Genomic DNA, 19,728 nt, shown 5'->3' on the forward strand with positions numbered 1-19,728 from the left:
AAGATCTTAATCTTACGTCTACTGAAGCTCAATAGGAGCATCAGTAGACTTAAAAATAGACTTAATGTAGACACCATTTTTAGGGTGGTGTTAAATGTGCATTTATAATATTAATACTTGCAAAAATGTGTATATTTTCCTACTAAGTTGGACTAGGTTCAGGTGACTTTCTTACTTTTTCCTTCTGTGTTTCAGGTGCCATATCTGCTGCCTCTACCCTGGTCCCTCCTGGGAAGCCTCCTCAGCTGGAGGACTCATACAGCCCTTACAATATAATCTCCAGCTCTGAGTCTCCCACCAGCCCCCTCGTGCCCCCTGACTGGGGCCAGGGCAAGAGTCCCAGTGAAAAGATCTCCAATGGGACCAACATTAACTGGCCCCCAGGTGAGAATGAGATGCAGAGGTATAAAGGTGTAGAACAGACAGGTGTTTTTCTTTAAATTGTGTGAAAAAGTCTCTGAATCTTTGGATACAAAGGCATTTATGAACATGTCGGGTGTTTATCTAGAACGCAGTACAATCTCACTGGACTAATAAAATACAAACAGTACTTTTCTTATGTCGTAATTGCTTAATTGCATCAATTAAGGCTGCTGCTAAGGAAGCAGCTATTCAGTCTACAAAATTCAGAGGAAGATTTAAATACGAAGCATAGCATTAGATCAGGTTGGTTCACCACAATACCATTTTACACATTTACATGGCAGCTCTTATATAAAGTAGGCTAAACAGTATTACTGCTAAACTTAGCCTGTCCAGAGTGGACCTCTATCTGCAAGCCCTCTTGCAATTCATCTCACGCACCCCAGTTGCTGCAGTTGCAGTGCACCAAGTATAATTCAGCGTAACACCTCGCTTCACACCTTTGTGTACATCTAACCTTGAAGTTTTAGCAGTCCTTTATTGTGTGCGTGTGTTTTAGAGTTCTGCCCAGGGGTGCCATGGAAAGGCCTTCAGAACATCGACCCCGAGAATGACCCCAATATGACCCCTGGCAGCGTCCCCAGCGGTCCCACCATCAACACCAACATCCACGACGTCAACCGTTACCTGCTGCGAGACAGGAATGGAGGTATGACAACAGACAAGGGCCCAAATATCAGTACGACCGATAGCCCCACCGAAAAGTCGCGCTTTGTAAAGTTAGATGAATATACGTTAGTAACCACTTCCACAAGCCTATCCATGCTACCATATCTGCTTCACCACAGACCCCCACCATCATGCTGCACAGCATATATGAAATTAACCTTTTTGGGGGTTTGTGTCTGCTCACCACACTGTTCTCTACAACCATATAGCCACAGCTTCTCCACTTCAGAATGGCTCTTTGCCTCCAATCAGCAGCGACTGGCCCGTCAGTGGCTACTCTAGATCTTTCAGACTGTCGTCCTGTGATGGAGATGCCTCAGGTACACATCCCACGTATTCCCACTCATGTGTGGACCTGCTGACCTTTCCTTGCCCAAATGGAGAAATTCTCCTTATCTTCAACCTTACTTAACCTCTGAACTTTATTTATACATGTCCTTACCTCAGTCACACCTAAAAACCTGTTCCTTCAGCGCCTTAAACATCCTTTACCAAAACTCTTTGACCAAACCCACAAAAAAAAACAAGCCTCACCTAACTGGTCGTGACATTGGTACACACCCTATGTGTTCATGAATCTTAAAAAAGGATATTTGAAGTTTTTATTTGTAGACATTTTTGCAAAGTATGGTGTAATTGAAGACAGGTGGGTTTGTGGCTTGTTTTGCTGTTCATTTCCACATTTTGAAGCTACTATAAAGAAGTTCCAGATGATCCAGTTGAACGGTCATATTACATATAAAAAAAATAAATACATTAAAAAACATTTTTTAACAGTATCCTCTTTCTCTTTCTCTGTTTCTGCTCTCCATGTACAGGTAAACTGTCTGACATGAAATCCACTTGGTCCCCAGGGCCCATCTCTCAGAGCCAAGCTTCTCTGTCCCACGAGCTTTGGAAAGTCCCACAGGGGCCACGCAGCACCACAGCCCCATCACGGCCTCCGCCAGGCCTCACTAACACCAAGCCCTCCTCTACCTGGGGAGGCAATTCGCTGGGTCTGTCTCAAGGCTGGAGTGGCTCATACTCCTCTGGTGAGCACTCAATTTCTTTTTATCAGAAATAGTGATGTGAAACTATCTGATACGTCATCACTGAGTTTTTATTGAAAATAAGCATACTATTGGAAAAAGAGAAAAAAAACACCAGTATTGACAGTTTAGTGTGTGATTCAGGCACTTCAGGTGTGTGATTACTCCACTTTACATTTTTCTTCAGTTCTTGTTTTTATTTTGTGTCGTTCTGTTTTGAATTGACTTTAGTTTCAATGAGTTTCCTGAGTGAGATTTCTCATTTCAGTATCTATTGTGTCTAGTTTTAGTTTAGTTTTTATTCGGTGTTAGTTTTAGTTTTGTTTTTACTACACGAGGAAGAGTCAGATTGTGTGATTTAGAAAGTTTATAACGATATGATGTTTCTTTTCAAGCTATACAAACACAGTCATGTAGACAGTCTCAATAACCAGATTCCCCAAAGCCTGCTCAGACTGGTTGCGTTTATAAATTTGATTATAGTAACATAAAGTAAAGACATTATTCCTTTTTTATTTTTTAATGACACACTTTACAAGTAATTTTCTTATTTTCTTTTTTTTCTGAAGTCTCATTTATATTTATTTCAGGTGGCTAAAATGGTTTTTAATGCCCAGTTTTAGTTTTCATTTTCATTTCAGCTTTAGTTAATGATCATCATGTGGGTTAAACTGCTTTTTTAAAGAACAGTGTATCATCATCATAACTGCAATATTGGCTATTTACTTCATGAACAAATAAATATCAGGTTGCTTCTAACAATTTCTTTGAAATTGCTGAGCTTAAGCTGCGTACAGTGCCTGTAATTTACAGAGGACAAATCAGGACATTTGAGCAGATTGCCGTGACCACGAATACAGGCGAATACATCTCTATGATGTATTACACGCAAGCCACAGACATGGTTGCCTATGCATAGGTGTGGTGTTCACAGCTGCGACTTAGCACAACCCAACTCTTGGTATTGTAAAGGTTGCCTGAACACACCCTGCCAAACTGACATCTTGAGGTTTACCAGCTTTCGCGTGACCTCGTTTTGACATGACAGATCTATACTTTATGCAGCAAAGAGGAAATAAATTTAGTGTGTGGAATAGATAGCAACTGGTGTCATGTTTTCCTTAGTAGTTGAGCTCTTAGACTTCAAGGCCCAGAGTCTCAGGGCTCTGGAAAAAGTCTCATAATATCAGAGAGTGTTGTATGTTGAATACAGCTATTTTTCTCTTTCTGTTAGAAGGGCACTGTCACATTGATACACACTCACTTTATCTTTCTTTAGAAAGAAGCCATCTAGGCTTCTTGCAATGCGTGCCTGTGCCTGACCAAGATTCAGTTTTGACATTGAGTCAAATAACTTGTAATGAAAGTATTTCTGCAAATCATTATTCCAAGAAAACTCTTAATTTTTAACTCTGTCTGCATCCGTGTTACAGAGGGAACCACATGGAGTACAGACAGCTCCAACAGAACCAGCAGCTGGCTGGTGCTGAGGAATCTCACCCCACAAGTGCGTATGCTTTTCTTTTTTTCTTTTTTTTTTCTTTCCTTTTCTTTTTTTTTTTTGCTAGTTTTTCACTGATACCTTGGGCCATTATAAGGAATTTGAGTTTAGTCCGCTCAAATTTGAATCTGCAGTTGTAGATTTCTGCTGGTGTAACCTTTTATATAGTTGCAATGACAAAAGAAACAAAGCAAAAGGAATAAAAACAGAAGGTAGACTGTGTTTGAGATAAAATGGTAAGATAGTTGTGACTGCAACTTTAGTGTGCTAATGTCTTGTTCTTTGCTGCAGATTGATGGTTCAACTCTGCGGACCCTGTGTATGCAGCACGGCCCCTTGATCACATTCCATCTCAACCTGACCCAGGGGAATGCTGTGGTGCGCTACAGCTCCAAGGACGAGGCTGCCAAGGCCCAGAAGTCCCTGCACATGTAAGCGTTAGCACAAGTCTCTTACATCAGCAAAAGTGGACTTAAAAACGGGGGAAAAGGGCACTTTTTACTGAGGCAATATAACAGTGAAAAAAAAGACAAATGCTTGGGGAAAACACAGTGTTCCTGATTTCTTTAGTATCTTTTCTCATGAATAGAACAGTTCAACATTCTCAATAATTCCAAGCAATGTTATTTTTGTGTCTGGGACAGTTACATGGGGGTGGGGAGTCACACCGTGGTCAGATGTATTGCAAAATTACAGAGATTGTTGTGATAATTAGTTCATCATGGGAAAAGAGCAGTGTGGAGACACGTGTTTAGGCTGCACGCTCACGTTGTTATTTCTGTGAGTCTCATGAGAGTTCCCTGATTCGGTTTAGCTAATAGTTTGTTGCCATGGAAACAAAATACAAGCCTTGTGACCCACTTTTCATTATCAGCAGCATTAAATGTGGTTACAGTGTAATGTTGGCATTAAGCACAAAAACAATTGAATAACATTAAAAGCAATCATCTGTCATGTCTGGTTTGCTCCTGATCGTAAAAACCATTCATAATTTTTTTTTTCTTCTTCTTCTGTGCGTTAAGGTGCGTGCTCGGAAATACCACAATCCTGGCGGAGTTTGCTGGCGAGGAGGAAGTGAACCGCTTTTTTGCACAAGGCCAGTCGCTGGGGGCAAACACCACGAGCTGGCAGGCCAACCCGGGAACCAATCAAAACCGAATGGGCGGGGCAGCGCAGTCCCACTCAATTGGCCAGTGGAGCAGCAGCACCGGCGGAGGCAAGGCCAGCGGAGGCGACCTGCTGTGGGGCGGTGTGCCTCAGTACTCCAGCCTGTGGGGTCCGCCCAGTGGAGAGGATGCACGCGTGATTGGGAGCCCCACCCCTATTAACACCCTGCTGCCTGGAGATCTGCTGAGTGGGGAGTCCATGTAGGATGATGCCACAACACACTAACCAACCAACCAACTAACTCACCGCCACCATGTCATGTAAGCCATTGGTGGAGGGTGGGGTGGATTAAGAAAAGAAAAAAAAAAAAAATCAATGTGAACAGGAGCAAAACCCAAGCAAATCATGTGGTGATAATCAGTATCAATTTGAACTGTTTGAACTGTGAATTGTAAATCAGAAGGTTGGGGTCATTACCACAGACTGCAGACCCCAGTCCTTTTGTTTTACTTTGGTCCCTTTCTCATTTGGTTTGCCGTTTTTTGTTTTGTTTTTGAGGGAAAACAGCCCTTTTTGTCCTCTTGGTATTTTTTAAAATGCATTATATTAAAAAAAAAAAAAAAAAAACTGAAGTGAGACACAACACAAAGAAACCTTTTAACTGTTTTATTAGTTTTTCCATAAGTATTCATGGAATTCTGTGGGAGGATTTCTTTTTAGGAGAAGCAATCAAAGCTGCCATCTGAGACTTTCCTTTTCCCTCCTAAAAACAAATAAAAAAAATCATCCCAAAATAAGACTTACAACAACCATTCCCAGCATATCCATGGCCAATGATGTTGTTCAAAGACCTTTACTAGTTATGTTAATGTTTGTTTCTCAGCACTAATATTAGCCTTAAGTGCTCTCTGGCCCAGGTCCTTCCCAAGCCGTCTTTGTTTTTTGTTCTTTTTTTTTGTTTTGTAACTGAAGAAAAAGCTGAAATCTTGCACAGTTTCACCTCTGAGCCAGCGAGCGGTACAGGACACAACTGGTGACTGACTTTGTCGCCGGGCAGTAAGAAGGCCTGGCCACGCCACGTGACTGGCACTACCAATCATCTACGTATTATTTTAATTTGTCTTAAAGGGATTGACACAGTTGTTTTTTTTGTTGTTTTTGTTTTGTTTCTTTGGTAGGCCTAAATCCAAGCAAAAGTTTTGACACCCATCACAACGAATAAGCTGAGAGAAGATTATTTGTCAGCCTTGCTGCGTTTGTCCATTTCCTTATGAATATGTATGTCCGGTGGCACCTAATCATTGACCTCTGTGAGCCCGGATCCTTCTGGTCACCTTTAAAATCGGAACCCAGTTGCTTTCTGGTGCTTTGTCGAATTTTCTAATGACAGATTTGTTATGAAGCCCAGCGGCCTTTATGGTCGGCCAATTTTCGGAGGAAAAAAACCTCAATTCTACTTTCAAGTGACAGTTACATTGTGCAATATACACCATAGACCTTTCTTCCGTCCACAGTCGATGTCCACCGGAGCTGGTTTGTCTAATATTTTTGTTTTCTTGTTTGTCTTTTATGTTTTGAATGTTGCTGATTTCAGCAAAAAGACTTTGGAACTTCAAAAAAAAAAAAACCCACCTTACCCCCATTTTTCAAAACTTGGATTCCCTCCAGACCACCAGTCCCCTTGAAACTGTTGGGAAAATTCTGCAAAGAGGAAGAAGCAGCTGTTGAACTGTGTATGCAGCAAATTGTACTAAAAAGTGACACTGGGGTACACAACAATGCACACTTCCTCTCTGCGTGCCACAGCCACACCCAACAGAGACTGAAACCACAGCGGGATCGGATGGTTCTGGGCATCTGGCACAATACCAAATAAGAGGGGTTTCTCCTAATGCAGTAGACCTACGAGTGTTCCTTGCGTTTGGTACTGTACAAACAGAAGAGACTAAGATTTTTTTTTGAGTTCTAAGGGTTTTATCATAGCACTTATGAAGAGCAAATCGCTTCAACTGCAATCCAATAAATCAAAAAGGAGCAGCAAAAACGATGAAAACAACACAAAAAAAGTACTGCTCTTTTATGTACTGTATCTATTCCATGGAAACGTGTCTGGCGTTGTTCCTCTGGTAGCAGGCTGAAGGGAAACAAAACTGAACTGTACCATTGGACTTTTGGGGGGAAAAAACTTCACTCTTGGTTTTTTCCCCTTCTTTGAACTATATCAACGTGATTATCACTGTTACTCCAAAAATTGTTATCCTTGCTCTCTTTGGAGGCTCTAGACTTTGCAGTGTCAGTGGTCTCTGACACCCGCTGGACAGCCAATCCGGTCAGTCGGTGGTTGAGTCAGAGTGGGGTGAGGTGGGGGAGTGTCCACTGAGTGCCTCTTTGCTGTGGTCCTCTGGATGTCGAGCGGCAGCCCCACAACGCAGCACTTCCTCCTGGGCTCCACTTGACCGTCTCTCAGTCTGGCGTGAAAAACGGATCCTCCGGGACTGGCCAATCACGGCTCTCTGCCGCACACACGGCATCTCCAACAGGGGCCCACTACCACTCGACCCTGCTGTCATCCTGCCCTCTCCCCCACCTCCCATCTCTCAGTTCTTTGACACAAAGATCACTTTAGCTGGAAGATGTAATAGTCATATTTCTGGAATTTTTGCCAGTGTACTTTGTATTTTTTGGAAAAGATCATTTGACTTTTTTTTTTTTTTCCAGTGTGTTATATTGTTATTTTTATCTACATGCAGTGGTCTACAAAGTACTGGCTGCTGAACTAGCCCTTCACTGTTCATATGCAGAAACACTTTGGTCAGAGGTGCCTCTGTATGTTCATCCTGTGTATTGAATGCAAAATGAGGATCAATACTACAGACCGTTAATGATTGTCTATTTGTTTTTAACTGATCATGCTTTCTTCGTTTGACAGTATTCTGTAGTACTTCCAGGTAGTATCTTGAGATGTGTAAGAAAAAAAAAAAGGTGTCTCAGACGGGGGATGTGGGTGTTTGCCGCTCCAAGCTGCTCCACCTGCCCGCAGGCTGTCCCCCCTTGCCCTTTGCCTAGCTGCTATGCTATGACCTCCTCTCCTCCTCCACCACAAGAAGACCCAGTAGCCCTCCCCTGACCAAGCACCTACAGGCCCTCATATCTGTTTCTATGCAAAAAGACGAGAGGCTGGGGCCCTTTACAGCACGCCAAAGCTGTCTTGGGAATGAGCACTCCTCCCAGAGCTTGGCATATCCTAACAATTGTCCCCCACGCGCTCCTGTCAGCACTTCAAACTGGCCGCAGTTTCTGTAAAGTCAGGCTCAGCCACCAGAACACTGTCATGTATCTAAAAGTTAGAACACTTTATCAAAAGGTCGGCCTTTCTCTCTGAGCTGAAGACGCTTCTGTCCAGCTTGATCTCAGGGTAGGGGAGTTGATGATACAAAGTATGAGATGCAGCTCTCCGTATCTGTCCTTTCTACTGTGAGAGCAAAGTCTAAAACTTCGAAGGCCATCTGCACGCAGCAGGACGTACAGACCTCATGCCTCGAAACTGAATCCTTATTGTTGGGGGGAAGAGGCTCGCATTGAATCCTCTTCCCAAAAAGATGGCCTCTTGTTATTGTTTGGGGAGACATTATTGCATGTAAAAAGATGCCAATGTATTGTGCCAATATAAATTTGCTGTGTCATACTGTATATTTATAGAGAGCACTTCTGTTCCCTGTTTGGAGGAGCTTTGATGACCTTTGCAGAGGGTGTAGGGGGGGACAGGAGGGATCAAACAAAAGGGCGGCAGCATCACACCCTGAAGCGACTGAGATTTTTTTTTATGCTTTTGTGGGGAATGCCCCAAGCTAAGGAGAAAATCTTTACTCAGTTGGGGGTTCCGGTTTGCTACAGTGCACAGTTGATGATGGGTAATCCCGGGTACATATTTTTTTAAAACCAAAAATGAAATTGCATTTTAACGTCATTTTTATGAAGTTTGACATAAAAATCTTAAAAATGCTAAAAAATCTAAATGGAAAAAAAAAGATCTATAATATGTTAAAAGCTCTGCACTTCTAGCTGAAACGTCTCTGGTCATCAGCCTCTGCTACCAACATCTAAAGGAGCAGAGCGGTGGCTGGGGTGCCTTTTTTTTGTGGATGCTGTATTTATCTCGTTTTACGTTTGTGCCCTGCTCAAAGCAGGCCCACTGAACTGTACATTTCCACAGACCCAGGTGGCTTGGGCCCACTGTATCAGCCTCACTCTCTGATTCTGCATCAGCAGGAGCAGAGAGGCACATTTCAAGAGGTACAAAGTCTTAAAAATGAAACAAAAAAACAAAAAAAAAAGCTTAAAAAATATATATTAAAAAAAAATAATAAAAATAAGAAAACGGGAAAAGGCTACCTTTCAGGACTTTCAGTCCTGCAGCACACAAGCAAAAATCACTATTGCCTGTTTCTGTAACTGCCTTGATCCAAGCTCAGACAGACCCAATAGCCGAGGACCTCCCAGCATCCTGTACTAACTGGAGAACCCTGACAGTGAAGGGGGTTTCCCATGCTGCACCAGCATCGAGAGGCTCTCCTCTCTACAGCTCTGTTCTAGATAGCAGTATATGTATACACTACATATAAATATATATATCTATATATATATATACTGTGAGTACGGTGTGTGGTATCACCTCTTCAGACTTCTTGGATCGTAACCTCTGAAACTTTCATTTTAGTTTGAAAGGTCTTGGTTTAACACAGCTGAAAATGAGCAATATGTATTTTCCCCGCAAATAAGTGAGACAAAGGAAAGAATTTGGGTCGGGTATAAACTGATACTTGACTGATCGAAAGCAAAGTCTTTCTTGTACGGAGTCAGATATGCACGTTCTGGTTTTGATGACATATTACAGTACTATGAAGTGTTTGTACTGTATATGTGTGTTATTTGTTTGTTAATTAGGCTGCCTAAAAGCCCAACCTGAATCACCTGGTTTAATGCATATTTTACCCAGTTGATTAAAAAAAAAAAAAAAAGAAATCACAAACATATCAAAACAAAACAAAACATTGAACAGAAATACTTGAATCATTGAACGCCAATAACATAATGTGAAGTCAGTAATTATTATTTTTTTGTTCTTTCCATCTGACAGGTACACTTAGGGGCTTTTAGAGAACACCAGATGTGTATTGCATTAAGTTACAAATACAAAATCTTTGAAAAAAACAAAGTCATCTTAGATGTGTGCTTGAAAGTCAGATGTTTGTATGAATGTGTGCTCAAGAAACTGTGTACAGGGCACGTGGCCTGCTGTTATGTTCCACTCAGTACGTTATATTTTGTGTCTGTTTATATCTTCTTTTTTTCGTTGTTGTTATTGTTGATGATCTGTCAAAAACTATTCTGATAGACGTTGTTATCTTCTAACGTTGCACTGAGTGTCTTCTACCCCTCACTCAGCTAATCGTAGTTAAACGAGTCTAAGTACGGAGGGGCGATGGTGACAATTCATGTGTACATGTTTACTCAAGGACTTTGTTTTTCCATTCTGTAAAAAGTTTATCTACCTTATAGTGGCTTTTATTGTGGAATAATCCAATACAAGGATTATCTTGAGTATTGCACCATTTTGTTCCAATTATATAAAAAAGGAAATAGGAAAAAAAAATTAAAAAAGAAAAATGTGCAAAAAAAAATGATAAAAGGAAAAAAAAAAGAGTAACAAAAAACAAAACAAAACAAAGAACTGTGGCCATAGATAGCTGTAGAAGGACTAGTAATCCCGATTTTAACTTCATGGAGAGACGGAAAGGGATAAAGTGTGGGAGGTGAGTTTGTTATAAGACTCATTTCAGAGGTGCCTATCTTTTCTTTTTTTATTTTGCAAAAGCCACCTGTCGTTTACAAAGCATTTCATTTATCGGAGTTCAAGGAAACAGGAATGTTTTTTGGTTTCGTTTTTTGTTTTTAAGGACAAATTTCATCTTCCATCAAATATGGACATGAAAATCTTGCAAAATGAAGATTTATGCTACTTTCAGAACTCTGGGATTGATCAGTGTTGTCATATTTCAATTTTTAATTTCTCTTTTAGTATCGATGGACTATCTCTGTATGTGTTACATGGTGATTTTATGTTTTCTGTAATACTGCAACGCAGTTTACTCACTATCTTGCACACTCATTTAAAAAAAAAAAAAAAGATGTGGATTTTGTCTCAGGAAGGCCAGGGTTCCAGATACCAACTCCATCATTTCTAGGTTTGATGTTCGTGTGAAAATAAGCAACTGAGAACTATTAAACTCCAAGAAAGCACTGAAGTTTATGAGTTTAACAGAATATAGAGAGTACCATTGTTTCTTTAAAACAACAAAAAATGTTCGTAGCAAGTCACATATTTACCAAATAAGACTAAGAATCAACTTTGAGAAAAGTGGAGCGCTTTACATGTGAAATTTGAAGTAGAAATTGCTTTACATTTAAACGCGATCAGTGGTTTGATTGTCATTATGACAGTGACAGGAAAATGCATTTGTATGTTTTGACTTTGAGTTTCCATCCTGTAGTTCAGGAGCACGTGCAAGACACTCTTTGTTTGTTTGTTTTAAAATCATCTCTCCTGCCTGTTAACATGTCAGTTCCTGTGACAGGTATTCAATAGCTGAGAGATTTCTTAACATGTAACAGATGGTTTTCAGAGGCATGTTGAAGAGGAGGAATAAAGCTGGTTTTTAATGGATCATGATCTATGCACAAGTGGGAGGGAGGAGTCCAAACCCTGCTGCTGTACTGCGGCGTTTGTCGACTCAGACTCTGGGGTTCAGGGTTTGATGGAGGGTTTTCATTTTTTTGTGTGTGTTTTTTGCTGAAATTTCTTCCACTCCCATCCCACCCATTGTCATCTAATGTTTTAGCAAAATTTTACATTGCGTCGTCATGCTGTGTAATCCTTAACCAATGAGCGCTTATCCTTCTGCTAAAGCACTGTGGGTTGTACTGAGGAAAAAACAAAAAGAAGCCCGTTACTTTTAAGGCTGTCTGTTTTTTTTAAGGGGAGGACGGCGGGTGGGTTGTGGGAGTGGGGGTACTTTGCCTTTGCCTTTCTCTTTACTTTGAAGAAAAAAAAAAGTGAAATTGTCTGTAACTGAAATACAAAGTTGTGGCTTTTAATGTTGTTCTTTTTTTTCTCCTCATAGAATGTGATTGTTAAAGACATGCACCGAAGAAAAAAAAAATGTTTCCATGGAACTTCTTTCGGACTATATTAATAAACTGCAAATTTTCTTGTCTGTTATTTTGTATCTTGTCCTGTTTTTTTTTTTTTTTTTTTTTTTTTTTCTTTGTTTGTATGTTTTTTTTAATAGTAGAAGGGAAAAAAAGCTTTTTGGGGGGCAACTAAAATCAAACTTTTAAAGCTGTTTTTAGCATATTTTACTTGTGATTCCATACGTGCAGATTTTAAGGTCTGGTGAACATTTTTATAATGCTCCAAAGTAACAGCCAAGAGCTATGTTGAAGGTACAATGTGTAAAATCTCAGCACCTTTCGATTGCAGCCAACTGAATTCTGGTTTCTTACCCCTTCCAATTTAATTGCATAATCCTAGTTACAGTGGCTGCTGTAGGGAAAAACACACTGTGGTAGTTTTGGTAGTTTATCTGTTGTAAATGCAGGCTGTTAGTCGGCTGTTTACCTCAGCTGGCAATGCCAGGTGAAATGCGTGAAAACTAATACAAGTCGCAGAAGCTCACTTCTGCTTGTGATGGTATCCTGAACATTTGTTAGTAAGCGCTGCTGTTGGCTGATATTAGTGAAACTTTCTTTGAAGTGGATCTAACATTGGACATTCCATTCAGTTCAGTTAAATTCAATTTTATTTATGTAGCACCAATAACAATAACTTAAAACCAGCTGTTTTAAGTTATTGTCTAGCCCACTTGTCAGCTGTCCAGAGGTGGAAGGGTGGCATGTCTCAAAGTAAGTAATAATAATGTTTAGGCATCTTTTGATGTGTTACAGCTCTGATGATGAGGATGAAAATAAGCATGTACAATTCTTAAATGATCATACATAGTTTGAAAGCAGTTTAATCCCCCCCCCCAAAGAAACAAAAAAAAACTTATAAGGTGTACAATAGGTCTGAAAGTGGTCGATCTCTTGCTAGATACATAAAACAAGATCAGGCAAAACGTGTCCGTCTCAGCTGCTGTATTTAAAATAGCAGGACAACATAGCAGCTTCCACAGACCGGCGCTCTTTCCTGTGTATTTTAAATGGATTCTTTTTTTTTAGTTTATGAGCACATCAATTTGTTGTAGCACATAATCACACACTAATCATTGTATAGTTATGAGTACATCATTTTTTTCTATTACATAATCTCAAAAATTACTGTATCTTTAAGATTTTGTTTAATTATTTTTATTTTATTATTATTATGTATTTATTTATTTTACCAATAATCTTAAAACTGCAGAGTTGGCTGTAGCTTACGAGGTAGAGCAGGTCATCTACTAATTGGAGCTTTGGTGGTTGTCTGTTCGCTCTCTGATACATTCATTGGAGTATGGATGTCTGAAAATGTTAGAACTTAGGTGCAGACAAAACATACTTGTATGAATAAGTGAATGAGGCTGTTGTTGTTTAAGGCACTATACAAGAACCAGCCCGTCTTTGCCTTGCATTATAAAACACTTTGAGATAACTGTTGTTGTGGTTTGACACCATATAAATAAACTTGAATTGAATATTCTTTTCTTAGTTAATAATTTGGTTCAGTTCTTGACTGAAAGTCAAAGTGATGTAAAATCCTTCAGAACATTTAATTTATGTACGACTTCACGGAGTGTGATGGGTTAGACAGACTCACCTCCCAGAGGTGAGCGTTGTACATGAAGTGAAACTTAGACCAAAATAACTCATTGTAACTGGAAACAAACACATTCTGGGCACTACAGCCTCACTTCACTTCTCCTGATCTGAGGAAACCACTGACTGTGTCTTTATAGGGCTGTCTGTACACACACAGTTAGTTTAGCTGGTGCCAGTAGCTAAAGCCAGTAAACCTACAATTAAATGACACTCACTAACTGATGACTGCTACGTAACTTAATAGCACCATACAGAGACAAATGTTCATAGCAATGTATTTTTTAAGTGATAAAACAAAAGAAAAAAGCCCACCGCCACCTGATTTAGCCCAACTGCTATTAAAAAAAGAAATCAGGCTTTGGAGTCTCAGAACAAATGTATGATCAAAGGAATAAACAACATTTAAACCTGCAACATAGTAAAAAAAAAAAACTGAGACTGCATTTGCTTTAAAATGACTTTAATGCAAACTGCAACACAATGCTCACACAAACAAATCTGGGATAGTAAGTGAAACAGTGGTAGCTACAGTAAACCACAGCAAATAAACACATTTAGAAAACAGTACGATGCAGCATGTAAAAAAAAATGACATATTAACACATGACACAATTGGTGAGAAGTGAGTATTCACCGACCTTGTCCCAACGACGGTAAAATTTCTGATATGTGTTAGAATTTCCTTTCATCGCAAGTGTCCTCAATCCTATAAACAGTACAGTTGTGTAGATGAAGTTGCAAAACAATCAAAATCAGCACAACTGCCAAAAATTGAGCCACAACAGTTTCTCATTGTTAACAGGTAATTTGCCATGACTGTTTGCATGAACTATATTTATTATATTTAACTATATTGATGACAACACTAACGGTCATGACGGTTTCAAATTAATAAAAGCAAAAATGGCTTATTGTTAGGCAATGATGCTAGTTTTGAATGTTATGCAACTGCTCGGTTTATAAAGCTGGGAAACCTGCGGTCAACTGAGACTGAAGAAATCAGTTGGATGAGTGATGAAACATTTCTCCCATTTCTCCCTGCAACAAGTACAGATTTCTATCTTTTTTTCAGAGCTAGCTGAAATATAATTTTGTGCTGTTCATTTTGCTTTAGGATAAACTGCTTAGTTTTCTGTGTTGTGGTGATGTTTGCAGCCCTCTGTGCTGGACTGGTGCAGGGCTAGGTGTGGTGTTCATTTTAGATGAAACCCCGCCAGATTCAATTCACGTCTGATTATTTTCCATTAACATTTTCTTACTGGTTTCCTTCAAAATGTTACATTGTATTATTGCATGGTTACATTGTAATGCTGGTTCTCTGAGTGAAGAGACTCACTCACATTCCATATGTAGCCGCTTACTTCCACCTATACTGGCTAGTGTACTTACTCAAAGAACCAGTGTTACAATGTAACCATGCATTCTTCATTCCTTCTTCCTGTTATATAACCCAAATGTTCAGTTTAACGTGTAAAAAGGTGACTGAATGTACTACAAGATAAGTTCAGTATATCTTTGTGTTGTCTGTCTTCACAAAACCTAAAAACCTCAGTTAGAGATAACGAGTATTGCAACACTGATTATCTACTTCCTTTGTCAACTCAGGCTTCCTGCTAAGTTGAGTCACCGCACACCAGAACGAAGCCCTTTGACAGATTATTTGGCTCTTTGTCTGCTAAAACGGATCAACTTACCACTATCTACTCCAATCTGAGACAACTGCTAAGTAACTGGAAAGGATATGTATACTGGGATATGTAACGGAGTGCAGAATAAAATTCAGTAATGTACAGAGCATTTAATCACTATGATCACAGCAAAAGCAGCCAAAGTTATTTTATAATAAGGTTAAAAAAAAATGTCAGAATGCAAGCTGTCTAGCAATATGCAGGAGATTTAAAAGATATAAGAATTCTGCACACTAACTGGAGTTTAGTGTTTTTGGACACTCTAGTTTATGATGTTGATGAGAGCACCTCTTGAAATTCATAGGGGTTCCCCAGGTGAAGTTTACTTTGTTGGGAAGCTTCTGTTATTTCCCTCTGATGGGCAGGTGCTTGTGTTTGACTGGGAGGTGTTGCCCTACCCATTTCCTCGTAGACATCGGCTTCATGTGACTTCATACTCTGAGATCCTTTGCACTGACAGTCATTGTGAAAGGAGGAGAAAAAAGACAGAATTAACATACACTCACGATTTCCTGTGTTGAAATCAAAATGAATCATTTTCTCTCAATGCAGCATCCTCTGTGGAAATTTAAGAAGAAGTGTTAACCTAACTCAGACATGACTGTAATACCATTTTATTAGCGCTCAAATAACCTGAAATAAACTAGAAGAGGAGGGGGTTTAACTCAAAGGTGCCAACTGGCTGCACAAAGTTTTGAAACCAGTGGGGGTTTCTGTGGTTAGCTGCAGAGGATCTTGATGGCAACAAACAGGCAGTGTAGGTGGAAATACTTGTGACACATTTCCACCTCTTGCCTCGTGTATATATGTATATTCAAAGTGGCACATAAAAAGCTACTCACTTTAGAAATCACCACAAATCCAGTGAAGAGCAGAAGGAGAAAAACCACAGCTGATGACAAAGCGTACACCAGAAAGGAGTAACTGGAGCCACCAAACTGAGCACCTGTAGGCACAAGGTCAAAGCATCCTACGAGGAACCAGACAGAGACGTTCAGAACCTCTGACCCTGTGCTAACATCATACTTATTGCACAGTTGGCACAATTCTTGATTGATACTCCAAATCTCAAAACGACACAAACTCCTTCACAAACATTTGACTTGTGAATACGTTACAGATGATTTCTCATTCATTATTGCCATCTGCAAAAATGTAATAACATTAAGAAAAATGGCGAGTGCATCTTTGAACAATTATTGAATGTTTATTTCTTTACAATCCAAAAGGTCTATTGCATTATTTATAATTAGGTTAACTCTCACACATCACTGATACAAAAATCCCTGACTACTGTATACTATTCGAGACAATGAGTCATACATCCCCATTTATATCAGCAGTGTCACCAGACGTATTTGTACAGTTACTTATTTAAGCTGTCTCTCACATACAACACTGGCTCATTTGATGTCATTTACAGACTTTGTTTCGTCAGTTGTCCACATGCCCACAGACTAACTTGTAAAAAGGCAAACGGTGCTGTTGTAATACAGGGGTTATGTTTTAGAGCCTTTAAGTGCTCCGTAGCACCTGATCTAATCAATTAAAAGTTATCCAGGACCCTCTGGGAACTAAAAAGAGGAGAAAGACTGCCTGTTTAGAGTCATCCCTCCCAAGCCAAGCCTTCCTCCATGTTTGGGGAGGCAGGGGAGCATGGCTGAACCCCAGGCACACATCTCTGTCACCTCCATGTCCGCTGACCTCTGTCCTCAGCTCCATCTCCAGAGGGAAAGGCAAACAACGTGAAGTAACAGACAGGGGTACCAACAGTAAGGATTTTTCCTAAACTTTTAAAAAGCTAGGTTCACACTTTAATTCATCTTTTGATATTGTTGCTGTGTGTATGAATCTGGCACCGTGTGTTAATGAGCAAATTTATATTTAATTTCAAATTCTTACGCAAAAAGTTGATAAAAAAAACTGCATCTATGAAAAGAGAAGAAACTTGGGCAACTCAAATATTAAAATCAGACCTGAACTTTCAAGATGTTTGAGACACCGTCTTATGCTTTGTACTCCAAGAGACGGGTACTATAACTCAAACTGGCCAAAAAGAAAGTCGATGCTGGTTGTGTGTAGACCAGTCAGAGTGCCCCTGTCGACTGCTGAAATCACTAAAGCATCATTACTGGACACAATGGAAGAAGGTGACCTGGTCTGTTGAATCACGTTTTCATTTACATCACATGGCACTAGGATGAAGTATTAGAAGAAAGCAACATGACAGAGACGATGTGATGCTTTGGGCAATGTTCTGCTGGGAAACCTCAGGTCTTGGCATCCATGAGGATGTTACTTTGACACATGCCACCTGCCTAAGCGGTTTTGCAGACCATGTACAGCTTTTCATGGACATGGACATATTCCCTGGTGGCTATGGCTTCTTTCAAAAGGATAAAGTGCCGTTGCCACAAAGCAAAAACGGTTTAGGAAAGGCTTGATGAGCACAACAACGAAGCTGACGAGTCGACTTGATTTGATGTGCTAGACAAACAAGTCCAATTCCCAATACAACAGCACCACATACTTACTTTGGAAAAGAGTAGAGAGATTTTTGCCTTTATACTCAACAGTTCTGGAAATAAACAAAAAAAACCCTCTAGTTTGAATAAAAAACAAAATTGCACTCACCAGCACCAACAAGGAGGAAGAATTCCATCTTTCCACGTATGCGGTCATCTGCAGAGGAAAGATTTTCCACGACAAACTCGCAGTAGTAGCGATCTGTGTCGCTGGCGTTCAGCTGAGAGATGGTGATATTCACAGAATGAAGGCTCGGGTCTCCCCTGACGCTAATGCGGCTTTTGTCAGCAGAATTTTTAACTGTAAAGTCTTCCTTGGTGTACTTGAACAGCACTTCTTCTTCAACCAGCCAGGATCGTTTGAGTGAGACTCCCAGGGGCGCTGGGTACCTCTGTTCAATCTCACAGGGAAGAACAACGGATTCACCCTCATACTGCTTCAAGAAGTGAATCTCACTGCAAACTTGATGAAAATTTTAAAAAAGGAAAAAAAAAGAAAGGCATCACAAACAGAGAAGAACCACACGTGATTTATTTTTAGCCCGAATATATTTGTAATTTATCTCTGTCTCCTCTCGCTTTTTTATTACTCGTCTGACCAAAGCTAGCTGGGTTCTTAGGCCCTCAGATAGGGTCCTTCTTGTGATTCTACATACAGGGACGAAACTTCACTCCAGAACTTTAGAACAACTTACCACTCACGCTTTGCACCCGTGACTGTGTGGCCTCTTTTGAAAAGTAGCTTAAAACTTTTGTTCAATAGAAATTTGGGTTGTGGTTTGTGACCTTTTGCACAGTTTGTGTGTGTTCATTTCGCTTTCCTGGGTGATTTTTACTGATACCTATGCAAAACACTTTGTAACTGTTCCTCATCTTGAAAAGGACTATATAAATTAACTCTCTGTTTACTTAAAAGCGCATTTTCAAAAAAGTTGGGCTTGTGTAATACCATACAATGGTATACATTCAGTACATACATATAAATAAACAGTAAACAGCAGTGAAAAGTGTATATTCTAACATCATATTATAACAAATGTAAGAGATTATCCATCAGGACTTTTAAAAAGTGGCTTAGCCCAGAAATTATTCAGTGACTTTTCGGTTCAGCCTCACAGAAAAAAGCAAACGATCAAACTGCCAGCCTGAGCTGTGCAAAAAAAAAAAAAAAACAACTTACCAAAACCAGTCTGTGTGATGACAAAAGCCCACGAGTAAGCCAGGTACTGAATCCCAGACATCTGGTCCACTACCACAAAGCAGTAAATAAGATCTGGAGAGAATTATGAGATTATAGATGGCAGGACTCTTAAATGGACTTCAAAACTAGATTCATTGAAAATGAAACTATGTGAAACTTCATTAGCCCCACCTTCAAACCTCAAGACACAAACAAAAGGAAGTAAAAACTAACCAAGCGGTTAGTGGAATAGTTCTCCCGGCTTTCTGAGTGTAAAACACAAGTCAAAAAAAAGAAAGAAGAGGAAATTCTTTGGACAGTGGCTGCTTTTTCATCCACTTTCAGTCCAGTACAGATCATTTTCATTGACCACTAATTCTTCTTTTTTAATTTGCTTATTTGTTTGTTAGCAACTCTGACCTACACTATATTGCAGAGTCTTCTCTCAGCTTTCCAATTCATTGTATTCATGTGTTCCAGTTACTCCGAAGGCCACAGGTGTATAAAATGAAGCACCTAGGCATGCAGATTGCTTCTACAAACATTTGTGAAACAATGGGTCACTCTCAGGAACTCGGTGAATTCCAGCTTGGAACAGAATTATAACAAAATGGAAGTGATTGGGAACGACAGCACTGCAGCTATGAACAGTTGTAAAGCCACAGAGTGGGGTAAACGGATCCGAGGCAGAAGTTGCCAACTTTCTGCAGAGTCAGTTGCTACTGGGGCTTGTTTTTCACGAGCTGAG

The 19,728-nt window shown here is 39.9% G+C and overlaps 2 protein-coding genes across 8 annotated transcripts in view; one reads left to right on the top strand and one right to left on the bottom strand.

Annotated features, from left to right (window-relative positions):
• tnrc6c2 (trinucleotide repeat containing adaptor 6C2) overlaps positions 1-12,010 on the top strand; it is a 63,751-nt gene extending 51,741 nt beyond the window's left edge. For 6 of the 7 annotated variants that reach the window (XM_080302827.1, XM_080302821.1, XM_080302822.1 and 3 more), the window contains 7 exons: positions 196-384; positions 923-1,072; positions 1,302-1,412; positions 1,911-2,126; positions 3,557-3,630; positions 3,916-4,055; positions 4,647-12,010. In XM_080302827.1, the coding sequence (XP_080158953.1) occupies positions 196-384; positions 923-1,072; positions 1,302-1,412; positions 1,911-2,126; positions 3,557-3,630; positions 3,916-4,055; positions 4,647-4,995 (1,229 nt within the window). In that variant the 3' untranslated portion in view covers positions 4,996-12,010. The remainder of the gene's footprint in view (positions 1-195; positions 385-922; positions 1,073-1,301; positions 1,413-1,910; positions 2,127-3,556; positions 3,631-3,915; positions 4,056-4,646) is intronic. The other variant, XM_026170582.2, reaches the window with a different exon arrangement.
• Positions 12,011-14,030: 2,020 nt separating this feature from the next.
• Positions 14,031-19,728, bottom strand: LOC113024024 (uncharacterized). The gene is made up of 4 exons (XM_026170591.2): positions 18,981-19,728; positions 17,910-18,263; positions 16,118-16,245; positions 14,031-15,728 (listed from the first exon to the last, which is right to left on the bottom strand). Exons 1-4 carry the CDS (start codon positions 19,039-19,041, stop codon positions 15,543-15,545), a joined length of 729 nt encoding a protein of 242 aa, XP_026026376.2. The 5' UTR covers positions 19,042-19,728; the 3' UTR covers positions 14,031-15,542.

The sequence above is a fragment of the Astatotilapia calliptera genome, chromosome 6, assembly GCF_964374335.1.
Source record: "Astatotilapia calliptera chromosome 6, fAstCal68.1, whole genome shotgun sequence".
Taxonomy (NCBI): Eukaryota; Metazoa; Chordata; class Actinopteri; order Cichliformes; family Cichlidae; genus Astatotilapia; species Astatotilapia calliptera.